This window comes from Haliotis cracherodii, unplaced genomic scaffold, assembly GCF_022045235.1.
Source record: "Haliotis cracherodii isolate W230 unplaced genomic scaffold, xgHalCrac1.p SCAF_23, whole genome shotgun sequence".
Taxonomy (NCBI): Eukaryota; Metazoa; Mollusca; class Gastropoda; order Lepetellida; family Haliotidae; genus Haliotis; species Haliotis cracherodii.
The window spans coordinates 13,170,869-13,193,015 of NW_027266279.1; the positions used below are offsets into that span (position 1 = coordinate 13,170,869).

The 22,147-nt window shown below is 42.4% G+C and overlaps 1 protein-coding gene across 1 annotated transcript in view; it reads right to left on the reverse strand.

Annotated features, from left to right (window-relative positions):
- The window catches only part of LOC139471999 (uncharacterized), a 188,571-nt gene that overhangs the window by 87,414 nt on the left and 79,010 nt on the right, over positions 1-22,147 (reverse strand). The window contains exons 57-72 of the mRNA XM_071254507.1: positions 19,503-19,673; positions 18,345-18,554; positions 17,592-17,634; positions 16,149-16,312; positions 14,677-14,850; positions 13,385-13,594; positions 10,143-10,185; positions 8,856-9,016; positions 7,923-8,096; positions 7,309-7,527; positions 5,152-5,194; positions 4,862-5,022; positions 3,194-3,373; positions 2,193-2,399; positions 1,441-1,483; positions 312-472 (exon numbers count right to left, since the gene is read on the reverse strand). Of these exons, the coding sequence (XP_071110608.1) occupies positions 312-472; positions 1,441-1,483; positions 2,193-2,399; positions 3,194-3,373; positions 4,862-5,022; positions 5,152-5,194; positions 7,309-7,527; positions 7,923-8,096; positions 8,856-9,016; positions 10,143-10,185; positions 13,385-13,594; positions 14,677-14,850; positions 16,149-16,312; positions 17,592-17,634; positions 18,345-18,554; positions 19,503-19,673 (2,364 nt within the window). The remainder of the gene's footprint in view (positions 1-311; positions 473-1,440; positions 1,484-2,192; positions 2,400-3,193; positions 3,374-4,861; positions 5,023-5,151; positions 5,195-7,308; positions 7,528-7,922; positions 8,097-8,855; positions 9,017-10,142; positions 10,186-13,384; positions 13,595-14,676; positions 14,851-16,148; positions 16,313-17,591; positions 17,635-18,344; positions 18,555-19,502; positions 19,674-22,147) is intronic.

Consider the following 22,147-nt stretch of genomic DNA (forward strand, 5'->3'; position numbering starts at 1 on the left):
ATGATATCTAGCGTTCCAATTATCCTACATCTCATTTGACAGAGGGTCAAGCGTGGCCCAGTCGTCTGAGGTGCCGCAATTCGAATCCCGGTTCGCCCTGATTATGTTTCTAGGTTTGTCAGCACCATACCCGTGCTCATGGGTTTCACCAAAGTGGTAAACTTCTGAGACCTGCATCACTTCGGGCTTTCCACCCACATTAAGCTGGCACGCCATGACAGGACTAGAATACTGTTAAAAGTGGCGTTAAACACAACTCACTCACTCATTGGCAGAGAATTTTGTATTGTGGTACCAGGGTCCCAGCTTACCTTTGAAGGGGACAGGCAGACTTGGGTCACATGGGGCGTACACGATCTCGGACTGGGAGAAGACGGGCACCTCCAGCAGACAGGAGTTGTCTTCAAAACACACCTTGATGCTCAGGTCAACCACCAGTTTCTTGGAGGCGGCAACATGGTCGATCTTGTAGCTAAAAACACAAGCAACATGTTACATAAAAACGTTCTAACTTAATCGCATCAATTTAATTAAAAGACAGTAATTAATGGTGACAACATTTGTGAACTGATACCAGAAATCCTTCTCATTCCATTAATTCTTGAAGAATTTACTTCAATACTTTTGGCGTTTATGGAGGTATAAATGTAAAAACTGGTGTGAAAACTGTAAATCCGTGTGCATGCCATTTTTTTAAGTTTTATGTCTCAAGAAACACAAAAAATATTGAGGTCAATTCTTATAAATAAATATAGTCAACAATAATGACTTTCCAAGCTTAATAATCAACATACACTAAACTGTAGATAACAGTACGAAATCAGTGACCTCGATCGGCGCAATAATCTGTCCTGCCCATACTATCATCAGCCAATCAGGAAACAGTTGTTTCTAATGTGGCATGGCCTAATTTTTGGGGAGGTTTATGGAAATATAAACGCAAAAAATATTGCTTGGTTTGCCAATCAAATGCCATGGAATTGCTTGCATTTCATTTAAAACAAAATACACAATGGAGTGAGTGAGTGAGTGAGTGAGTGAGTGAGTATGGATTTACGCCGCCTTTAACAATATTCCAGCAATATCACGACGGGGGACACCAGAAATGGGCTTCACACATTGTACCCATGTCGGGAATCGAACCCGGGTCTTCGGCATGACGAGCGAACGAGCGAACGAGCGAACACTGATGAAGTTGTAAATATCCTATTTGTAAAAGAGAGTTATGAATTTCTTTGAAATACGAACACTTCACACCTCCCTTAAACTGAACAGACAATACAGGACTTTCCATAAGTTGTTGTAATTAACAATGGCGATTTATAGGCAATGAATCCAACAATTCAATTTTCAGGAGTCAAGGGTTAATCCTTTCAGCTCGCAGTGTGAGTGTATGTAATTTATTTAACTGCTCAGCACAAATAATTGAATCATACTCACCTAATTCTTGTCATTGATCCGAGAATAAAGTCCCCAGCTACACCTGAGAAGTACAATATTACACTGAGACAAATGACAATAGGGTATAATCCTCCAGTGTTAAACATGCACTAGGCTCGAGGTAATTCCCCAAATGATATGGATACTTCTAAAAGAAAGTCTCAATCAAATCTTTATGTAAAAATGAACAATAAAAAATACTAAAAATATTTTACGTACAAGTTTTGTTTGTATGTTTGTTTGTTTGCCGCACTCAGCAATATTCCAGCTATATGATGGCAGTCTGTAAAATAATCGAGTCTGGACCAGACAATCCAGTGATTTACATCATGAGCATCGATCCACGCAATTGAGATCGATGAAATGTATCAACCAAGTTAGTCCTGTTAGTCGCCTTTTATGACAAGCATAGTCGCCTTTTACGGCAATTATGGGTTGCTGAAGACCTATTCTACCCCGGAATCTTCACGGGTCTACGCACAAGTACAGATATGCGCAAGTACAGATACACACACATAGACCATCTTAAGTGAGTGAGTGAGTGAGTTTAGTTTTACACCGCTTTTAGCAATATTCCAGCAATATCACAGCGGGGGACACCAGAAATGTACCCATGACGGGAATCGAACCCTTTGGCGTGTCGAGCAAACGCTTTAACCACTAGGCTACCTGACCACCCCCCACCAACTTAGTAAATTTACATGAAATAAATGTTCACATATTTTCATCACAAAAACGACTGATCAGCTCACCCCAGGTGTACTGCAACAGGGACAACTTGTACGACAATTTCTCGATGCTCATTGTAATCTCCAGAGCACAGATATCCACATCAAACTTGGCCTGGATGGTTCTCTTTATAAGAGGGACATTCACACAACAATCCAACGCCGAACAGCTCGCTGCCAGGTGGCACTTCACAGAGTTCGGCAGGGTGGGGACTGTCAGGCTGCTGCATGCTGGGATAACATTGACAGAGTGATCAAGAATTTCAAGCTCCTCCAATTTCATTAAAATCAGATCTTAGTCCTCGCTATCGCTAAACAAAGATCTGAGGACATCCCATTACAGGACACGTCAGAACGACCTTTCATCCAACCAATCAGAGCGTCGCTTACCAAATCATGAAAGTGACAGTGGGAATGTGTTTTCTAATCATGCAACCACGATATATTTAACGACAGTTATGGGTTTTATGATTATATCCATACAATCTAGGCAGTCTATAAGCCATTCAAGAATGTTCAGTTTTAAAACTTTTAATCGAGAATATGTAAAAATATGTACTCAGTACCCACCCGACCCGGATACCCGAGTTACTAGTCCCAGGCCTATTTGTTACATATACTATATTTTAGAAACTTAATTTCAGTCAGTATACCAATATTACCAGCATGAACTTTTTTGTAGTCATGGTGTCTTTAATGATAAGTAAGGGAGTGAGCATGGTTTCATGCACTTTTAGCAATATTCCAGCAATACCACAGAGGGAATACCAGAAACTTTAATAATTAATGTTTACAATTATGGGTTTACTATTAATCCCAAATGAAATATTGAACAATATCTTAATAATAAAGATGTTGTCAACGCTATTTGATTAATAGTTATTGCAGAAATGAGAAATTTCGACCTACACAATCTATAATTTTAGGTTCTCGATTAGAAATACTCCATCCTCATTCTGCTTCATTATGCGGACTGTCAAAACTCTTGAGATGAAAATACATCATTGACAGATGACCAATCTTACCCTTGTTCCAGTTGTGGATGTTGGATGGAGAGTAAGGACTGGCCCCCTGGTCACATGACGAGTCCAGGAAGTACTGGGACACGCCCAGGTCATCCAGGAGCTGGGACACCAGGCTGTCGGTCAGCGACGACACAGCCGAGGACAGGCCTTTACCCACTGACCACGACGACAGTGAAAACTCTGGAACACAGGGACCTCCATTCATTGAAGGACGAGTCATGTTAGGGCACTTTTACACCCCTTTAACCCACAATAAAAAATGAACAATCCTTTCAATTTTTTTTTAGAAATTTATCAGACGTGTTTCATTACATTCTTGCATGCTATGAAACCTTCAAACAACGGCAATTATCCTGTGAAGAATACTTTCTCTTATCTTTCCAAGGCAAGGGAATTAACTGTCTGTAAAAGTGCAGTTTGCACCCTTGCCGAACTAAACTGAAATTGCCGAGTAAAATTTTGGTGGACTAATGCGTAGTCCAATCAAAATCATGCAACAAACTTGACATCCGGTTCGTAAACAACATGGATTTTAACGTGCAAATTTCGATCGACTGCAGGATTTGCAAAGCATGTGTACTGTCAACAGGGCGTCGACCAATGCACTCCAAATCTTTTCATGTTTTTAATCAAGATGATCAAATGATCTGATGCACTTCACGAAGTAAGACACGTTTTATTACCATATATATCATGATTATTGATCCATCCTCTTGACTGGGCATTGCCATTTTGTTTGAAGCATATGCAAGTGATGCGAGAGGTGGAATCTGATTGGTCATTAGGAGGGACATAGAAGGGACATAACTCATAATAGCCACTGGTTGCACTATGATTGAGCCACAAAATTCAAGTGTACTTTTGTAGTCAGTTAACACCCTCATGACTTTCTCTATATCGGGGAGAAAATTTTCTAAGGCACCAGAGACGGTTGCATCCCAATTGCTGTGCCATTATTGGCAGGTTATGGGCTTGAATCTTGTTCCTTGATCTGCAAGCATCATACCCATTGTCACGTTTCACCAAAACTACATCTTCCCGAGGAAAGAGAGTTAACTGACTTTAAAAGTCCAGTTTCCACCCTTGCCGAACTAGGTTGGAATTACTGAGCCCTATCGTAGCGCCCTCAGTGGCTATTACCAGTTATGTCCCTCCTAAGCCTCTCCTATGGACCAGTTAGATTCCATCTCTCATATCACTTGCGTTTCCTTCACACAAAATGGTGGCACCCAGTCAGGACGATCTGATCGATAATCAAGATCTATATTGTGATAAAACGGGTCTTACATCGCTAAATGCATCAAATCATGTGTGCACCTTGATTAAAAACATGAAAGGATTTGGAAAATATCGGCTGACAACGAGTTGGCGGTGCACATGCTTTGCAAATACTGCAATCGATCGAAATCTGCACGACAGTTTATGATTTCGGTGCGCGATTTTGATAGGACTATGCATAGACTTGTTAGTCCAGACAACATGTAACTCCATAATGCCAGTCTAGCTCGGCAAGGGTGGAAACTGGACTTTTATAGTCTGTTAACTCTCTTGCCTTGGGTAAATGCCAAATCCCAACCAACTTTCAGCTTTCCTTCCTCGGAACAACTAAAACACAATTAAACCCACTCATACACAAACATTCATGACAGACAAATGTGGACGACTCACTCTTCGCCTGCAGCATGCCCTTCCAGTCACAGAGAGGTTGTGGAATTCTGGCCTTGTCGAGGAGCTGCTGTGTGAAGAGGCAGTCACTCTCCTTCAGACAGACACTGGCAGTAGCGGACACCTCGAGTTTCCGCTCAGCTGGCAGCTTGCTGATCGTGTAGCTGGAGAACAGAATCATTTATTGTCAGCATGGCATTTCTGCGTGTGTCTGTGACATTGTAACACTTGGGAGTTTTGAAAATCAAATTAATAATTATTAAAATAAACAAGTAAATTATGTCCCGACTTACTCGATTCTGAAGACTCCCTTGACGTAAAAGTGATCTGGTGTACCTGCAAACACGAAAATAAAGAAGAGCTTTATCCTCATCACATACTTAAGGGACAGTTTTAATGCATATTCCTCTGAAACTGGTAATGCAGAAATGCTTATATCCTAAAAAAGTTCCCCTGATTCCGACATTCAAATTTCCCAGAACCAACGAGGTCAATTCTACCCAAAGCCTATAAAGCAGATAGTTGGTTGGTTGGTTGGTTTGTTGTTCAACGCCGCATTCAACAACATTCCAGCTATATGATGGCGGTCTGTAAATAATCGAGTCTGGACCAGACAATCCAGTGATTGATATCATGAGTATCAAGCCATCCAATTGGGATCAATGACATGCATCAACCAAGTCAGCGAATCTGACCACCCGATTCCGTTAGTTGCCTTTTACGACAAGTATAGTCACCTTTTACGGCAAGCATGGGTTGCTGAAGACCTATTCTACCGACGTCTTCACGAGCCTATAAAGCGGATGGAGCCCATGTGGAACTATCAAGGGCACCAACCACCATCAATCTCATAAAAATTAGGTCTTAGTTCTCGCTTCCCCTAAACAAAGATCTGAGGACATCCCATTACGGGTCACGTCAGAACGACCTTGCGCGAACTTTGACCGACCAATGGAATGACTGACAAGAAGTCGACATTAGCCAATCGGAAGGCAGCTTTCTCGTGCTTTACGGCACTAATTTCAAATTGGCGACTACACTTCGAAACAAATTCTCGTTAAAAAATACGGAACCTGAACAAAAGAACATTCTGGAATGGCTAACAGATGGTCTAGATTGTATGGATTCAGTCGTAAAGCCTGTAACTATCGTTTGGAATACCCGGTGTTTAGAAATCACATTCTGACTGTCACTTTCATGATCTGGTAAGCGACGCTCTGATTGGTCGGATGAAAGGCGTTCTAACGTGACCCCTAATGAGATGTCCTCAGATCTCTCTTTTGCGGTAGCGAGAACTAAGACATGATTTTAATGAGATTGCAATAACCATACGCCTCCCTATGAAATGAAGTCAGAATTTCTATTGAACAGCTAGTCGCCGGACTCTTATATGAAACGTTTATTCATGGAGTAGTATAGGTAATGGGGGTTCTGCCGCAACTCTTATTCCGGGTGTTATACGCCAATGATTGTACAAGTAAAAGGTCAGGCCTCAAAGTTTAAAGTTTTACCAAGTAGCCATATGGCTACAATTATTTTTTCAGGTAGCCTGTGGTAAAATCAAGAAGTAAAGCCAGTTTTGCAAAAAGCCAAAAGCATTTGAAATGATCTTTTATCAAATAACTATTACAATAGTACTAGTCTTGGAATTGTATATCAGTAGAAACTGTACTTGATTTTTGTTATTTGTGACTCAAACAACGATGCAATTTATGTTACTTGATTATTTAGGGATACTTTGCTTATCCAATAAGCACTATCAACTGAAATAAAATACTAATTACATTAATATTTATGTATTTCTGTTAATTGTTGACTTTAGGAGGTATTATACGTGAGTACAATTATTAGCAGACATGTTTTCTACAATCAGCTGTTATTTATTTTTGTGTATTCAAGTGTGAAGCAATAGAATTTAGTTGCCACAAGATATTTTACAAGGTAGTCATTTGGCTAGCTCTGAATTTTAGACAGTAGACAAATTAAAATTTAGGTCGAATTGGCGACCATTTAAGTCACAACTTTGAGGCCTGTAGGTTAATATTTTGCGAAAGAGAACTAACAACGTGACTAATTTCAATGTACGTTTCTTAAAACTATTTTTATGTCAGACACAATGAGATATGAACTACAATCTATGACATTCTCACATCTTGCATTTGACTGGTTAAATTTACAAGTGCTGAATGAAACATTTTGAATACTAGGTCACTATCAAAGATAGACAGAGTATTATTATATTCATATATTTTCCTATAATTAAACACGTCGCTATATAAGTGCAATAATCTTGGACGCGACGTTAAACCCAATTTCACCTCACCTCCTATAATTAGCATTACTGGAACAGTATTGCGGCAAGAGCTACCAAAAGAATGGACAAATTTTTTAGATTCAACCCCGTGTATTCAGCATGCTACCCCACCAACTCATCTGATAAAGATTCTTACCCCATGTGTAGTCAAACAACATTCGCTTGTAGACAAAGTTCTCCACGCCCACCGTCAGTTGATAGGTGCACATGTCCACTGTCAGGAAGACGTTGAAGGAACGTGACAGGAAGTCGATATTGATGCAGCAGTCGATGGCGGTACAGATGTCCGACACGTGACATGCCACAGCATTAGGGAGATCAGGGAGGTAGGTATCCAGCCCAGGAATGGGACACTCTGAAGTAAGAGCAACATCATCAGTGACGATACAAATAGATGAATGACCTGAGAAGATCCGGGGTTGAATGGGTCTTCAGCAACCCATGCTTGCCATTAGCCACTCTCAGCAATATTCCAGCTATATGACGGTGGTCTGTAAATAATCGTGTCTGATTCATCGGTTGTTATGGGGCTGTAACATTGAGAGACACCAACCATTCCTCCAGCCCATGACAGCCATATGACAGAGACTTGTTTTTTTTTTCAGTTATATTGAAATTCATCGGTTGCTATGGGGAGACACCTACCGTTCCTCCAGCCCTTGACAGCCATATGACAGAGACCTGTTTTTTTTTTCAGTTATACTGAAATTCATCGATTGCTATGGGGCTGTACCATTGAGAGACACTTACCGTTCCTCCAGCCCTTGACAGCAGGGAGGTATGTGTTGGACGTGGAGTCACACTGAGGAGACCTGAGATAGGCGCCGACACCAAGCTGCTCCAGCAGCTGAGACGAGATGGCCGACGACAACTTGGACGCTCCGGTAGCCTTGAGATCTTCCAGGAAGTTATCCAGAGAGAAGTCTGTAGACAAATATGATTGTTTCATAGACATTTGAATGAACCAGGGAATGGTCACAGACAGTACAACATGCTCTTGAAAGTAAGAGTTCCTTTTCAGAAAGCCAGTTGCTATGGTTACAGTCCCAATGCTTTGGTGCATGCCATTCATGTCGGAATCTTTATCCAAGGTCACTACAGATATATATCTTCCAAGGTCAACATACACTGGCTCTCACACTGGTTGTTTGTTTGTTGTTTTACGCCGCACTCAGCAATATTCCAGCTGTTTGATGGCAGTCTGTAAATAATCAAGTCTAGACCAGACAATCCAGTGATTGATATCATGAGTATCGATCTACACAATAGAGATATGATGACATGCATCAACCAAGTCAGCGAGCCTGACCACCCGATCCCGTTAGTCGACTTTTACAACAAGCATAGTCACCTTTTACGGCAAGCATGGGATGCTGAAGACCTATTCTACCCCGGAATCTTCATGGGTCTTATCAAGCAAGTGCTGAATGCCTTTCAAAGAAATCACAAAGATGTCATCGACAGAGCAGATTCCGACACTCAGCAATTCTCTAGCCTTATCTTAGCACCCTGTACATAATCAAGTCTGCCAGCTAAACCAGGGACTGAGAGCGTGACAAGCGACACCTTTAGGGGCAAGATGACGCGCAATAACAGAGTCAGCCACCCTGAACACCTGATCCAATTTTGCATAACGATTGATGACACCCATTCCGGGAACAATTCTTAATTTCTCGGACCCACCTTTCAGGGCAACAGTACTGTCCCAGTCACACAGGAGCTTGGGGATTTTGACGTCCTTCAACACAGGGAAGGACAGCAGACACGAGTCTTCCTCAAAACACACGCTGACATTCAGATTGATGAGGAACTTCTTCTCCCCAAACAGCTCGTCTATCATGAAACTGATGGAAGAGATTCGAGATAAGAAATAATGATAATTTTTCGTTGAAATTTTGAGAATGAGTCGATGGGATTTTGAGCTGGAAATCGTATCACAGCTTTAACCCCAAAAGAGATATGTATCAGTGAGTGAGTGAGTGAGTTGGGTTTAACGCCGCTTTTAACATTATTCCAGTTATATCAGCGTGTCAGCTTAATGTGGGAGGAAAGACCGAAGTGATGGAGGTCTCAGATGTTTACCACTTCGGTGAAACCCACGAGCGTGGGTATGGTGCTGACAAACCTAGAAACATAATCAGGGAGAACCTGGAATCGAACCCCCAATCATAGGTTTCTGGCGTGCCCAAGGGATGCAACTCTGCACAGCGAATCGCGGCACCTTAGACGACTGTGCCACTGCCCCCTGTCTCGAAAATTATGGTATGTATCAGAGGAAGCAAAGTTGTGACTGAAAGTGTGCTGAGCACTGGCGGATCGGAAGTTTGCGTGTGTGTGCATGTGCGCGCGAAGGTGCGCACCCACCTTATTTTCAGACACCTTATATTTCAAATGCAACTTTTTGTGACCTAGGAATAATGTGCGTCCTCCTTTGGAAAACTCTGGATCCACCTCTGAGGAAAGTCATTCTGCTGCAACTACATCAAGGTGCAGTGACAAACATCCACAGCTTGCAAACTAAACCCATTCAGGAACTATACCCATAGCCAAATAATACCCAATATCATTGGTCAGTTACAAACTCATTGCTTGTTTGTTTGTTTGTTGTTTAACGCCGCACTCAGCAATATTCCAGCTTTATGATGGTGGTCTGTAAATAATCGAGACTGGACCAGACAATCCAGTGATTCACATCATAAGCATTGATCAACTCAATTGGGATTGATGACATGCAACCAAGTCAGCGATCCTGACCACCCGATCTCGTAGTCGCCTTTTACAACAAGCATAGTCGCCTTTAATGGCAAGCATGGGTTGCTGAAGACCTAAGACAGGTCTACAAACTGATTGGGTGTTCTGACATGTGAGGCCCAAGGGACTGCATTGTATAGTTCCTTATTCAATCTTAACAGTATTAACAGACTGTTAAGACTTATAGTTATTTTGAAAAAAATATATATATATACTCACTCAGCACGAATGACACCTTTCAAAGTGAAGTGTTCTATCTGACCTGGAAAGCATTGAAGAGGATAATATATATATTCATTCAGCCACACGACAACAATGGAGCTGCAGTGTAAGTTAGTGCGATCCTACTTCAGCATCAGGGAAGTACGCAACAATTTGAAAACAGCTCTAATCCTTTTTATCAAATCAAGACCTTAGTAGAATCCTCACAATGCTAAGATGCCCAACTAATGCAAATGGAATTACCATTCCTATATAATATGTAAGCATCCATGTGTTGATACTTATGACCCGGATAACAAATAACACTTCAAACATCATCTTATAACAAGAGATGGCAGATCACTTCAGCAATTTGCATGAATTTATATGTTTCAGAACACATAAACGCTATCAAGAAGGCTTGACACTTCCTGAATATGTGGTATTTACGAAATTATAAATGTCTCACTTTAATCATTATTGCATAAAAGACAAAAGAGCATCAACACAAGTTAAAATAGACTAGAACTGAATTTCAGTCTTAAGATGTGTTCATTGTACAATGCAGATAGAGAACAAATTAAAAATGATAAAATTGTTTATCAAAATGTCATATGCATTCTTGCCGAAACACAATGTCAAAGCTTCACACATTTTAAAATTCATGTGACAATACATAATCGACTGTATTGCACAAAGACACTTCCGGCTCTCCTCCCACTAAACCCAACTGTACTTGAAGAGGGCCCTGGTGAACACCTGCTTCACTTCAGGCTCTCCTCCCACTTACCCCATCTGTACGTGAAGAAGGCCCTGGTGAACACCTGCTTCACTTTAGGCTATCCTACCACTTACCCCATCTGTACGTGAAGAGGGCCTTGGTGAACACCTGCTTCACTTTAGGCTATCCTCCCACTTACCCCATCTTTACGTGAAGAAGGCCCTGGTGAACACCTGCTTCACTTCAGGCTATCCTCCCACTTACCCCATCTGTACGTGAAGAAGGCCCTGGTGAACACCTGCTTCACTTCAGGCTCTCCTCCCACTTACCCCATCTGTATGTGGTGAGGGCCCTGGTGAACACCAGCTTCACTTCCGGCTCTCCTCCCACTTACCCCATCTGTATGTGAACAGGGCCCTGGTGAACACCTGCTTCACTTCCGGCTCTCCTCCCACTTACCCCATCTGTATGTGAAGAAGGCCCTGGTGAACACCTGCTTCACTTTAGGCTGTAATCCCACTTACCCCATCTGTACTTGAAGAGGGCCCTGGTGAACACCTGCTTCACTTCAGGCTATCCTCCCACTTACCCCATCTGTACGTGAAGAGGGCCCTGGTGAACACCTGCTTCACTTCAGGCTGTAATCCCACTTACCCCATCTGTACGTGAAGAGGGCCCTGGTGAACACCTGCTTCACTTCAGGCTCTCCTCCCACTTACCCCATCTGTACGTGAAGAGGGCCCTGGTGAACACCTGCTTCACTTCAGGCTGTAATCCCACTTACCCCATCTGTACTTGAAGAGGGCCCTGGTGAACACCTGCTTCACTTCAGGCTATCCTCCCACTTACCCCATCTGTACGTGAAGAGGGCCCTGATGAACACCTGCTTCACTTCAGGCTGTAATCCCACTTACCCCATCTGTACGTGAAGAGGGCCCTGGTGAACACCTGCTTCACTTCAGGCTCTCCTCCCACTTACCCCATCTGTACGTGAAGAGGGCCCTGGTGAACACCTGCTTCACTTCAGGCTGTAATCCCACTTACCCCATCTGTATGTGAAGAGGGCCCTGGTGAACACCAGCTTCACTTCAGGCTATCCTCCCACTTACCCCATCTTTACGTGAAGAAGGCCCTGGTGAACACCTGCTTCAATTCCGGCTCTCCTTCCACTTACCCCATCTGTACGTGAAAAAGGCCCTGGTGAACACCTGCTTCACTTCAGGCTGTAATCCCACTTACCCCATCTGTACGTGAAGAGGGCCCTGGTGAACACCTGCTTCACTTCAGGCTATCCTCCCACTTACCCCATCTGTACGTGAAGAGGGCCCTGGTGAACACCTGCTTCACTTTAGGCTATCCTCCCACTTACCCCATCTGTACGTGAAGAGGGCCCTGGTGAACACCTGCTTCACTTTAGGCTATCCTCCCACTTACCCCATCTGTACGTGAAGAGGGCCCTGGTGAACACCTGCTTCACTTTAGGCTATCCTCCCACTTACCCCATCTGTACGTGAAGAGGGCCCTGGTGAACACCTGCTTCAATTCCGGCTCTCCGTCCACTTACCCCATCTGTACGTGAAGAGGGCCCTGGTGAACACCTACTTCACTTCAGGCTATCCTCCCACTTACCCCATCTGTACGTGAAGAGGGCCCTGGTGAACACCTGCTTCACTTCAGGCTGTAATCCCACTTACCCCATCTGTATGTGAAGAAGGCCCTGGTGAACACCTGCTTCACTTCAGGCTGTCCTTCCACTTACCCCATCTGTATGTGAAGAAGGCCCTGGTGAACACCTGCTTCACTTCAGGCTGTAATCCCACTTACCCCATCTGTACGTGAAGAGGGCCCTGGTGAACACCTGCTTCACTTCAGGCTATCCTCCCACTTACCCCATCTGTATGTGAAGAGGGCCCTGGTGAACACCTGCTTCACTTTAGGCTATCCTCCCACTTACCCCATCTTTACGTGAAGAGGGCCCTGGTGAACACCTGCTTCACTTCAGGCTATCCTCCCACTTACCCCATCTGTATGTGAAGAAGGCCCTGGTGAACACCTGCTTCACTTCAAGCTATCCCCTCACTTACCCCATCTGTATGTGAAGAAGGCCCTGGTGAACACCTGCTTCACTTCAAGCTATCCCCTCATTTACCCCATCTGTATGTGAAGAAGGCCCTGGTGAACACCTGCTTCAATTCCGGCTCTCCTTCCACTTACCCCATCTGTACGTGAAAAAGGCCCTGGTGAACACCTGCTTCACTTCAGGCTGTAATCCCACTTACCCCATCTGTACGTGAAGAAGGCCCTGGTGAACACCTGCTTCACTTCAAGCTATCCCCTCACTTACCCCATCTGTATGTGAAGAAGGCCCTGGTGAACACCTGCTTCACTTCAAGCTATTCCCTCACTTACCCCATCTGTATGTGAAGAAGGCCCTGGTGAACACCTGCTTCACTTCAAGCTATCCCCTCACTTACCCCATCTGTACGTGAAGAGGGCCCAGGTGAACACCAGCTTCACTTTAGGCTCTCCTCTCACTTACCCCATCTGTACGTGAAGAGGGCCCTGGTGAACACCAGCTTCTCAATGCCCATGGTAAATGTGTAGGTGCAGGGGTCAATGCCAATCTTGACGTTGAAGGATCTCCCGATGAAGCCCACGAATATACAACACTCTACAGTGCCACAGGGGTCAGACAGGTGACAGGTCACTCCAGACGGCAGGGACGGCAGGGTCAAGCTGGCCGGACAATCTGTAAGGGTGCATGGTCAGAGCATACATAGCCATGGTCTCGTCCACAGGACTAGCAAACATATACCAATTAAAGCAATAAAAATCTTTCCATGATTATACAAAATCTCTGGTAAAAGCAATGTCAATTGTACCATTCTGTTTTTTTCATAAACATATATTTTTCAGTATTTGACAATACCAAGTGTTTGTGAAAATAATGGCTTCAAGGAAAAAATTGATTTTTAACAGTCTCATTGTTCAATACAACAATTAAAAAACAAATACATCATCAGCGTTCGAAATACCTGCCTGCCCAAACGTCCGAGACGGGTTGATTTCAACTTGGGTTGCCAGGTTTTCAAATCCCCCTGCCCGGCGGTCGGGTTATATTTCATATGTGAAAATATTCTAAATATTTCCCGATGATAAGCATCAATTCACATGTAAAGATGAATGATAAAATGTCACCAAAAAGGAACCCAGTTAGCTTTTAGACAACCTAAAATTTAGGCCCTATTTAGGAATAAGGATATTTACATGATGTATTCTAGGATATTAAATACAAATCTGACCTAAAAAGTGTTTGCTATTTCTTTTCTTGCATTACTTCATGTTCAAAGAATTCGATTTAAAGTTTTAATTAAATTATCCTGAGAAACATATGATTATAGTAGGCAGGCAGGTTTTGGTCAGGGCTGGCAAGTATTTCAGCTAGCCAGTCCTGTGGTCTGGCTGAAATCTTTGGGAGTTTCATACCCTGACATCATTAATAAAAAAGGATTCCATACACAGGAAAGTATAACCTACATCTACAACCAATATCCAGCACCGCCCTCTGGGTCCCATTCCTCAAAGCGATCTTAGCGCTAAGGTGATCGTAAGACCCATACTTTAACATAGGGTTACAATCATCGTAGCGCTAAGATCGCTTTGAGGAAAGGGGCCCTGGACAGTCAGTACTAGGTGAGTGAGTATTGTCATATGCTGCTATGATTAGCAATATTCCTGCAATATCACTGGATGGGGTCACCAGAAGTGGGCTTCACACATTGTACCCATGGGGATTTACCCCGGAGTGTAAGTGCAAACATAGCTCCTTACCCTTCTTCCATCCTCCCACAGCTCCAGCATACGGCGCCGCGTCCCTCTGACACTGAGGATCCTTCAGGTACTCCGTGATCTGCAGTTCATCGAGGAGCTTGGACAGAAGGACGCCGGTCACTTGTGCACCAACAGCAGACCCGCTCTCCGCCAACCATGTCTTCAGAGAAAAGCCTACAGACAACAGGAAGAGTAGGTAAAATTGGTCCATACTGTTTTAGGATATTAATATCCAGATTACACTTTGGGAAACGTTTATCAATGTATGAGCTTCGTATGTATTGCAATATATTGGGAGCTTCAGTGTTTCACAGTGATTGACACTGATTGTACATACAGATCCTATTTTCTACATTCTAAAGTAAATATATATTACAAGATATGTTGCGATGAAATCGTATGTATTGCAATATATTGGGAGCTTCAGTGTTTCACAGTGATTGACACTGATTGTACATACAGATCCTATTTTCTACATTCTAAAGTAAATATATATTACAAGATATGTTGCGATGAAATCGTATGTATTGCAATATATTGGGAGCTTCAGTGTTTCACAGTGATTGACACTGATTGTACATACAGATCCTATTTTCTACATTCTAAAGTAAATATATATTACAAGATATGTTGCGATGAAATCGTATGTATTGCAATATATTGGGAGCTTCAGTGTTTCACAGTGATTGACACTAATTGTACATACAGATCCTATCTACAGATCTAGATCTACAATCTAAAGTAAGTACTACAATGTCACAGTCAGCATCGCCGGGCGCCACCATTTTGTAGTCATGGATACAAGGGAGATACCAACAAGAGAGAAAAATCAATTCTTTGTTTCCGTCTTTTTTTAATCAATTTCGTAGGGAAACATCATTTGTGAATGAATTTCTGAGTAGATTTTAGTTAACAGTTTAAATTTAATCATAATGAATTTTTTTAATAGAATTTTTACCCAATATACCAGAACACAGAAATAGTATTGCAATGTATATTGTTTGAAAAGCGTATTGTTGTATATCGGTATACCAGTAATACCATGATGTGCTATATATTTGCAAGCCTTTTAGGTTAAACGATACAAATAATAACAAACCTTGTTATATAATGTTTACCCAACATACTGGAACATAGAAATAATATTGCACTACATATCGCTTGAAAAAAATATTGCAGTATACCAGTATACCTATAACACCATGCGGTCCCACAACTCGTTATCAACAGCAACTCTTGATACCCGTGGAAATTCCGGAGAAGAAAATATTTCCCCAGCAACCTATTGTAGACGTATGAGGACACTAAATGGATCAGGTGGTCAGACTCTATGCCTTGGTTGATGTATGTCATCATATCGCAATTGCGTAGATTGATGCTCATGATGTCGATCAATGGGTTGTCTGGTCCAGGCTCGATTGCTTACAGATCCCTGCTATATATGACTGCATGTCACAAAACACAGTGCCTACCTCGCAGAGACAGCTTGTCCTCCCAGTTGCAGAGGATCTTGGGAAATTTGGCCTCGGTAATGATGGGAACAGACAACAGACATGTGGACTCCGCCTCAAAGCACAGGGACACGTTCAGACTGACCAGGAACTTCCGCTCTCCCTTTAAGTCGTCGATCTTAAATCTGAAAGATGCTCAGGAGTGCTATACAATGTGAAGAGAGGAATGCTTTACAATGTGATGAGAGTATAGTGAGTGTGTTGGGTTTTACGCCAGTTTAAACAGTATTTCAGTCATATCAAGGCAAGACAGTTGATGTGGCAGGAAAACCAAAAGTGAAGATGATGATGATGATGATGATGATGATGATCACTTTGATGAAATCCACGAACACAAGTATGGTCCTGACAATGATCAGGGCCCCACGAGACAGGATCATGCACATGTAAGGGATGCAACTCTTCATAGTGAATTGCATCACCTTAGACAATCAGGCCACTTGTGCTCCAGAAGAATTTATATTCTTGTATCTTGTATATTGAGTTATATTTCAATTATTTAATGAGCAATATTTTATACAGTGGAACATGGATATAACAAACTACAAGGGACCAGAGAAATCAGTTCGTTATATCCGTTGTATGTTATGTACGTTTTCGCTCGGAAACGTCTGCCATCTTGGATAAAACAAAACACAAAACATGTAATTGCAGCAATGACATGTAAAGGAGATAAATCAGGGATTTTTTAACAGTTCGTTGTATCCGTTTGTTCGCTATATCTGTGATCGTTATAGCCATGTTCTACTGTAAATACATTTTTTTAATTTATTCCCCAAATGTGTACAGCAGGGGCATTGAAAAATTCCATGCATCTGGTAGGAGTGAGTGAGTGAGTTGGGTTTAATGCTGCTTTTAACATTATTCCAGTTATATCAAGGCGTGTCAGCTTAATGAGTGAGTGAGTGTGGTTTTATGCCACTTTAGCAATATTCCAGCAATATCACGGTGGGGGAGACCAGAAATGGGCTTCACACATTGTACACATGTTGGGAATCGAACCCGGGTCTTCGGCGGGACGATCGAACGCTTCAACCACTAGGCTACCCGACCGCCCCTGTCAGCTTAATGTGGGAGGAAAGCCTGAAGTGATGCAGGTCTCAGACGTTTACCACTTCGATGAAACCCACGAGCAAGGGTATGGTGCTGATAAACCTAGAAACATAATTGGGACGAATCGGGATTCGAACCAACAATCATAGGTTTCTGGCATGCCAAAGGGACGCAACTCTGCACAGCGAATCACAGCGCCTTAGACAACTGGGCCCGCTGTGCCCCCGGATCTGGTAGGATGCTACTTCTCTGTCAGCACGAGGATGCCACATAGTTGATATCATTTAACGATATGGTTTGTTCAACATGTACCTCATTCATTCACAAACAATAGCAAATTAAAAAACTTACTCAATCCGTACCACTCCATTTAAATTAAACTGTTCCCATTCACCTGAAACAAAAACAAACAATAAAACATGCCTGCAAACAAAAAGACGGATATCGTGTGGAATTACAAATCGTCAAAGATTCTTGTACCCGTATATATGTTAATGTGTGGATACGAAACTTCCCCTGGAATAAGAAACTTCCCGTCGACTACGAAACTGCCGTCTATGATTTGAGAATGACTTTACGGTGGCCATCTTGGTTTGCTCTAGGCAGGCAGTTGAGTGATAACCTGTGTGAGTGCAGGAGGTGTATTGTGTTGGCAGATGGATTTTGAATACAAGTGTATATGAAGAACCTGTGTCTGTCTATTTTATCAATATATTCTACGTCCCGAACTATCTGTCCAGTAGGTGGGGTCGGGACTACCAGGGTTCCACTGTATACAAGTGTGTAATAGTGTAACTGATTTTCAGTGATGCATTAATATAACTTTCTCCTCTATATTTCCTTTTCTGCCCAATGGAATGTCTCAGCAGATTATCTTGAATGATTATATTTTAAGAGGAAGGGGTATGGCAAAATCCTTCTCACGTGAGTTTGCGTTTATTGCAACTAATCCCTTGAATTTTGACTTCATTACATTAATGGTGGGAGACTATTGAAAGAAATTAGAATTTCTCACTCAGTTATAAGGTGAAAGTCACAACATACAATTTAACAAGCTGCCAACAGAGCTGGAAAGCTATTTCACAACCTACACGATATACATACCCCACTTGTAGTTAAAGAGAGCTGTCTTGAAGACCAGGTTCTCTATGCCAACCGTGAGGACATAGTCACACGTGTTCAACAGTATCTTGGCATTGAAGGACATCCCAATGCCGGCAGCAGTCACACAACAGTCCAGCCCCGTGCAGTAGTCAGGGACGTGGCACGACATGGAGTCGGGCAGGCTCGGGAGGGTCAGGTTCCGGGGGCAAGCTGCAGAAGTTGTTGGTCAGGTATATAATACGGCACACCACTATAAGGTCGAGGGGTGATTTTTTAGCCCTAACTAAATGTCAGATTTGATGTCTACAAAAAAGCTGAATACCAGTGATGTTAATATGACTGATCACTTTTGGCCTGCAAATGGACACGTATTATGCCTCAAAGCGAGATTGACCAATCAGAGAGCAGAACTACAAACCCCATATAAGCCCGTATACCGAATAAAGATACTAAATAGTGTGAACTTTTCGGCATAATAAATTCATAATGAAGTCTTTAGTTCCCCCATTTGGTGTCATACAAGGTTAGAAGAAAAATATTTGAATAACATGACACCGTCTACGGCTACTCAAGACACTATAACTAATAGTATCTTGCCGCAGCTGTTTCGAAAAAACAACTGTGTATTTTCTTACTATCATCAAGAAGTCACTGATTACAATTGAAATTAAGGCCAGACTCTTAAAAAAATTGGTTTACAAATCCGCCAATTCCAAAAAATTTAAAAGTGAACAAAAAATAATAAAAGAAAAAAAGAAGAAGCAGAAATGATAAAAAGAACTAATTTACTTTCCCTATCAATATACATAAATTATTTCACATTTGACGTAATAAGCGCCCATGGCGCTATTTCCTAATATATTGGCTAGTGAACAGTCCCAATTAGCACCCCTTCCGATTGATCATTGTACACAAGACTTATTTATTCGTGTGTGATACGCACTCGTGTGTTAAATGCACCCTTAACTATGGGCAATTAACATTTCAGTCTGTCAGCATAAACTAGAAATTTATGATCTTTCAACAAAATAATATTGTAATAAGAACCCCCTATTTCTAATTTTGAGATCACCCCTGGGCGCTTATTACGTCAAATACGGTAATACAATAAATAATGTTAATATGTATCTAAAAACTCCACCTAGTTTATTCACCTACCTGTATTCCATCCGTTACTGTCCGCCTTGTATATCCCAGCCTGTCTGTTACACATGGGCTCTAGGAGGTACTGGGAGATACCCACGGCCTCCGCCAGCTGGGACCTCAACAGGGAGGTCAGTGACCCCGTGCCAATATTCTGTTGACTCAGCCAGGTGCCGAGAGAGAAACCTAGAGATGCATCACAGACTAGTTTTAACACTGAGAGAAACCTAGAGGTGCATCACAGACTAGTTTTAACACTGAGAGAAACCTAGAGATGCATCACAGACTAGTTTGATAGGCATTACTTAGAAGTTGGCGGATGACAAGATTGACACAATTTTATGGATAACAACTTCTAGCTATGTGTTTTCTGTCCATCGTGTTGTGATAGCATCATCCTTTGTTGTCACACCTACCTATGTTATCCCACTCATGTATGCCTTTGTTGTTACTGTTAATCCTCTACTGTTAATCCTCCACTTGCTATATATATTCTGCACTATGTCCCTCATTCAGTCTTGCTTGACAACGGTATAAGGATCTATACCGAAACGTCGCTTTTTACAGTATTAAAGAAGTTGTTATCCATAAAATTGTGTCAATCTTGTCATCACAGACTAGTTTTAACACTGAGAGAAACCTAGAGATGCATCACAGACTAGTTTTAACACTGAGAGAAACCTAGAGGTGCATCACAGACTAGTTTTAACACTGAGAGAAACCTAGAGATGCATCACAGACTAGTTTTAACACTGAGAGAAACCTAGAGATGCATCACAGACTAGTTTTAACACTGAGAGAAACCTAGAGATGCATCACAGACTAGTTTTAACACTGAGAGAAACCTAGAGATACATCACAGACTAGTTTTAACACTGAGAGAAACCTAGAGATGGATCACACACTAGTTTTAACACTGAGAGAAACCTAGAGATACATCACAGACTAGTTTTAACACTGAGAGAAACCTAGAGATGCATCACAGACTAGTTTTAACACTGAGAGAAACCTAGAGATGCATCACAGACTAGTTTTAACACTGAGAGAAACCTAGAGATGCATCACAGACTAGTTTTAACACTGAGATAAACCTAGAGATGCATCACAGGCTAGTTTTAACACTGAGAGAAACCTAGAGATGCATCACAGACTAGTTTTAACACATGGCAATGGACATATTTATCACATAACAGTGATAGCTTGTTACAGCACCCTTCTGACCTGTGAAGGCTTGTCGTAAGAGGCGACTAATGGAATCGGGTGGTCAGGCTCGCTGACTTAGTTGATGCATGTCAGCGATCCCAATTCATGGATCAATGCTCATGATGTCCATCACTGGATTGTCTGGTCCAGACTTGATTATATACAGACCGCGATCAAATAGCTGGAATATTGCTTACTGCGGCATTAAACAACAAACAAACAAACAATGAGTTTGTAACTGACCAATGAGATTGTGTATTAGTTGACTGTGATTATAGTTCCTGAATGGGTTATCTTCGCAAGCTTTGTATGACCGCTGTCATATAGCTGGAACATTGCTGAGTGCGGCATTGACCAACAAACAACAAAGAAACAAACAAACAAACAAACAAACAAACAAAAACAGCACCCTTCCCATTATTTTGGACAAATGAGAGGATGAGGTGAGGTGAGGTGAAATGGGGTTTAACGTCGCGTCCAAGATTATTGCACTTATACAGCGACGTGCATGTACGTGTGTGTGTTTGTGTGGCTGCTTGTACTAGTCTGGACTGATGCTGATTTATAGTGCTAGCTCACTGATACCATGCCACAGTTTAACATGAATACCCCACTCAGACACAGTATACTGACTCTGAGCCGACCAGTCCTTGTTTTAGCCCCATAATGCCGAGCGCCAGACAGGGTAACAACAAGTACTATCTTTTAACATCTTTTGGTATGACGCTGATAATTGCTGGGGATCGAACCCCGGACCTTCCGCTCCCCGGGCAGACGCTCTACCACAAGACCACGGAGGCGGTAGAGGATGAGGGAATGAAATGTTCGCCTTCCACTAGGGCTGAGTGAGGCATAGAGTTAAGTATAGGACATTCGTGAGTCTTATCTTTAAGTCAGGTGAAATGGCGTTTAACTTTGCATTCAAGATTATTGCACTTACATAGCAACATGCATGCACGTGTGTATGTGTGTGGGTGTTCGTACTTGTCCAAACTAATGCTGGCTTCATAGTGCTTGCCAACAGAGATACCATGCCTCAATTTCACCTGGACACCCCACTCAGACACAGTACACTGATGCCACACTGATCAGTCCTTGTTTAAGCCCGTTATGCCGAATGCCACATTGGTAACAACAAGTACCATCTTTTAACTTTTTGTGGTATGACGCGGCCGGGGATCGAACCCCAACCTTCAGCTCCTGGGCAGACGCTCTATCCTCTAAACCACAGAGGAATGCATAAGTCAGTGAGTATGGTTTTACACCGCTTTTAGCAATATTCCAGCAATATCATGGCGGGGCACACCAGAAATGGGCTTCACACATTGTACCCATGTCGGGAATCGAACCCGAGTCTTCGGCGTGACGAGCGAACGCTTTAACCACTAGGCTAGCCGACCGCCCCTTGTCGGGAATCGAACCTGGGTCTTCGGCATGACGAGCAAATGCTTTAACCA